This window comes from Limulus polyphemus, unplaced genomic scaffold, assembly GCF_000517525.1.
Source record: "Limulus polyphemus unplaced genomic scaffold, Limulus_polyphemus-2.1.2 Scaffold939, whole genome shotgun sequence".
NCBI classification, from domain to species: Eukaryota; Metazoa; Arthropoda; class Merostomata; order Xiphosura; family Limulidae; genus Limulus; species Limulus polyphemus.
The window spans coordinates 380,913-385,499 of NW_013666549.1; the positions used below are offsets into that span (position 1 = coordinate 380,913).

A 4,587-nucleotide genomic window follows, 5' to 3' on the forward strand; every position below is an offset into this window, starting at 1 on the left:
CAAATTTTCTCACCTTTCACACAATCTAATACTACTAGTCTTACTTAGTGAGTTACTGGATATTTACTGATTCCCCTTCCGTCATCTTGTTATTATCATCAGTGTATTATTATTATGAAATGATTTAACTTACTCTGGTTTGGTGTTCCTTACATAATGTTTGAAAATCGTATATGTGATATTTGAGTGATATTATTAGTTGTCTTTCGAATTATTTTATTTACGTTTTCTGTTTCCCCTATATTTATTTACGTGTAGTAGCAGTTCAAAAAACGGAATATAAAACCACTAATATCTTAGATTGGCCCGGCATGGGCAGGTGGTTAGGACGCTCGACTCGTAATCTGAGGGTAGCGGATTCGAATCCCCGGCACACCAAACATGCTCGCCCTTTCAGCCGTGGGGGCGTTATAACGTGACGGTCAATCCCACTATTCGTTGGTAAAAGAGTAGCCCAAGAGTTGGCGGTGGGTGATAATGACTAGCTGCCTTCCCTCCAGTATTGAACTGCTAAATTAGGGACGGCTAGCGCAGATAGCCCTCGTGTAGCTTTGCGCGAAATTCATAACAAACAATCATTCTTATAATAACACTGCAAAAATGCTCATTTTTAAACAATGACACTGAAAACAATGTTTCTATTATACCACTAAACAATGTTTTCATATAACACTGAAAATGGTATTTTTATGCAAGTACACAAAAGGCATTGTTTTCAACAATGATACTGAATACAATGTTTAATACTATAAGTGGTACTTATATTCACCGTAGAGAACAATCTTCACTTATCATTGTAAGAAAATACTGTATTCAGTTTCTTTGTAGGGAACCACTGCCTTGTGTATCTCTCCAGGAAGGGACAATAATCATGTTGGGGTGACAAAAACTACACCCTTTTTCTAATGAACGTGGGAAGTTGCTTATAAATATAAATATTTATTAATATCATAAGACATATTTCGTATCTCCTATTGTTGTTGTCAATGGCTATACCTATATATATAAGAAGGGATGAAATTATTCTGTATATTTGAATCACGTGTACCCGTAGAGCTTCAATAAAGTTGTGTGTGTGTGCACTTTTAAAAACCAACTTTCAAGAAGAAAATACTTTATTTCAGTTTCGAATTTCAAGCACATACAGAGATACTCCATTTTAAAAATATATCACACAAAAGCACTTTTTTATCACATTCTACGTCTCACTTCTTACAAAGACATGGAAAAAGTAAAGTACATTTCTATTCAATGTTATATCTGAGTTTTAGAATTGATAGTCAGTCAGACATTAAAGTCCTGTAAAAACATATAAGACAACAACAACAACAATCGCTTTATACGGCTTAGGCTATCAACAAAATAAACGCATAATTTATTCATTGAATAAAATACACATACACGTAACACTACGTCACGTGTAGCACGTACTGTAATGTAGTATTTAAATCCAGAATAGTGTCGAACACCGTCAGCTTTTTTAAACACTTTTTTCTCTCTAAACAGAGTTCGATGCGTTATGATATGAGACCAATCTTTCTTATCCTATTTACTGACCACTGTCTCTGTTACTGACCACTAAAGATGTTTACTTACTGACCACTAAAGATGTGTTACTTACTGATCACTATCCTCTCTTACTGACCACTAAAGATGTGTTATTTACTGACTACTATCTTCTCTTACTGACCAATAAAGATGTGTTACTTACTGACCACTATCCTCTCTTACTGACCACTAAAGATGTGTTACTTACTGGCCACTATCCTCTCTTACTGACCACTAAAAACATGTTATTTACTGACCACTATCCTCTGTTACTGACCACTAAAAACGTGTTATTTACTGACCGCCATCGTTGGATATGACAGTAATAAAAATATTTAACTTCAGTGAAACTGTTGCTAGGATATGACAAAAACTGAGTGCGTTTTTAACTTCAATGGATTTCATAGATTATGACAGAAAACTGAACGTTTAAACTTTAAGTGGGATTGTATTGTGTGATATGGTAGGTGATGAATGTTTTTCTTCTAAAGTCATTTTGTTTTACTAAAATGACATGGCAGATGTCGCTAGTGTTTCGGAAGATTGAATTTTCTAACAAAATTTGATCAAGTGGACGGCAACTCTAAGAACTATAATTGACAGGATCTATTATTGATATCCTACCTTTATGTCGTTATAATGCACGTGCCTATATCTGCGTATAATAACTGTTGAAAACGTGACATATAAGTGCTGGTGTTTGTAATTGTAAAAAAAAAAAAAAAAATAGGAAAGTGAATTCCATGTGATATAGCTAGTGTTCTTATTCTTATATCTACAAATATTCGCATGTGTCATAAAGTTGTTTTGTGTTTTCAAGTTTAGAATTCGAGAAGTCTGGACAGTTTGTTTTTCTTATAGGTTTTAGTATTTAATACACCTTAAAGTCTGAAGATTTTGTTGTTCAGTTCAACTCAACATTGATTATCACCAACTATTAAAACATCAACTTAAACCCAATGTCTGGAAATCTCCAGCTACAGCTCCTGTGTAAAGTGTTTACTAGTTGAACTTGTTTTTATGCATTAACTTCGCATGCTAATCTATACTAGGGTTAAGTAAATGAGGTTTTAATATACCTTTTCTCATAAGCCTCATTTCTTCTTGTTATCTTGAATTCAACACTTATTATACAGTGTTCTGTTTTATATTTTTATAAGTAACGAAAGTAACACGTTTTTAGTGGTCAGTAAGAGAGGATAGTAATCAGTAAGTAACACATCTTTAGTGGTCAGTAAGAGAGGATAGTGCATTCTATTATAAAACAAAGGTTATAAAATATGTTATTAAAATGGTTGTAAAAATTATTGTTCAACAATAACCAAAGAAAGTCAGCGTATGTTCTATTATAAGACAAAGGTTATAAAGTATATTATTAAAATAATTCACGTCACCGGTTAAAAGGAACAATATGAGAAAAATTTAATGATAAATTAATGTGATTAAATACCGTGAAAATTTTTCCCGGTGGGTCAGCGGTAATTTTACGGGCTAACGACGCTAAAATCCGTGAAAATATTATGAAGCTTTCCGCTAATAAACCATCAACCACGAAAAAATATTTCTCAGTCTATACATTAAGTAAGGCTTAGAGAGGATGAGATTAATATTTTTAATATTGTATCAAAATTAAATAGAATTATCAAATATTCGTGGTTTGTGATAAATATGGAAATAAGCTAATGTGTCAAGACGGCATTATTAATTAATATAACAGAGAAATTGGTAATTAAAATAAGTATAAAAAATCAGACAACTTGTTTTTAAAAAAAATGTCTAAATGAATGTGGGAGACTGTATAAGTAAAGATATTGTAAGCTTGTATTGGTAGTATACATGAAAGGTATTACATATTAACCCAGTGGGAGACGTTAACAGTAGGCTGAGTGTATAAGTAAAGATATTGTAAGCTTGTATTGGTAGTATACATGAAAAGTATTACATATTAACCCAGTGGGAGACGTTAACAGTAGGCTGAGTGTATAAGTAAAGATATTGTAAGCTTGTATTGGTAGTATACATGAAAAGTATTACATATTAACCCAGTGGGAGACGTTAACAGTAGGCTGAGTGTATAAGTAAAGATATTGTAAGCTTGTATTGGTAGTATACATGAAAAGTATTACATATTAACCCATACGTGTTGTTATGGTTATCTCATTCACCTAATTTTGTAATGTAATAGCACCGATTTGGAAAACGGAAGTGGGATTGAGGAAAAGTATCTTTTGGTGACTAAAAACTTGGAAACTTCTTCAGGTGGAAAGAATTTGGCAAGTGGCGATAGTCACTGGCGAAACCTAGGAAATGGACAAGGGGAGAAGAGTCGAATGTATTTTTAACTACAGTGGGATTGTTTCGTAGCATGTCTAAAACCGCGAGTGTTTTAAATTCTGAGAGATTGTTTCGAAGGACATGAAAGAAACCGAATTTTTTAACTCTAGTGGAATTGTTTCGTAGGCCATCACAGAAACCGAACGTGTTTTGAACGCAGGTTGTTGTTGTGTAGGCCATCACAGAAACCGAACGTGTTTTGAACGTAAAATATTTCGAAGGACATGAAAGAAACCGAACGTGTTTAGAACGCAGGTTGTTGTTGTGTAGTACATTACAGAAACCGAACATGTTTTGAACGTAAAATATTTCGAAGGACATGAAAGAAACCGAACATGTTTTGAATGCAAAATGTGTCGAAGGACATGAAAAAAACCGAAAATTTTAACTCTAGTGGAACTGTTTCGTAGGATATCACGGAAACCAAACGTGTTTTTAACTCAAATTGTTGCATAGGTAACTATGTGTTTTACCTCCAGTGAAATTGTTGCTAGGATACGACAAAAAAATGATTGCATTGTTAATTTCAATGGAATTTATAGTTTTCATTTCAATGGGATACCATCGTTGGATATGACAGTAATAAAAATATTTAACTTCAGTGAAACTGTTGCTAGGATATGACAAAAAATGATTGCATTGTTAATTTCAATGGAATTTATAGTTTCCATTTCAATGGGATAACGCTGACTTTCTTTGGTTATT

General features: G+C 33.2%; 1 protein-coding gene across 5 annotated transcripts in view; it reads left to right on the plus strand.

The window, feature by feature from the left end:
• LOC111086230 (Down syndrome cell adhesion molecule-like protein Dscam2) overlaps positions 1-4,246 on the plus strand; it is a 121,920-nt gene extending 117,674 nt beyond the window's left edge. For all 5 annotated transcript variants that reach the window (XM_022388240.1, XM_022388241.1, XM_022388242.1 and 2 more), the window contains one exon: positions 3,734-4,246. In XM_022388240.1, coding sequence (XP_022243948.1) covers positions 3,734-3,890 — 157 coding nt within the window. In that variant the 3' untranslated portion in view covers positions 3,891-4,246. The remainder of the gene's footprint in view (positions 1-3,733) is intronic.
• Positions 4,247-4,587: the final 341 nt, after the last annotated feature.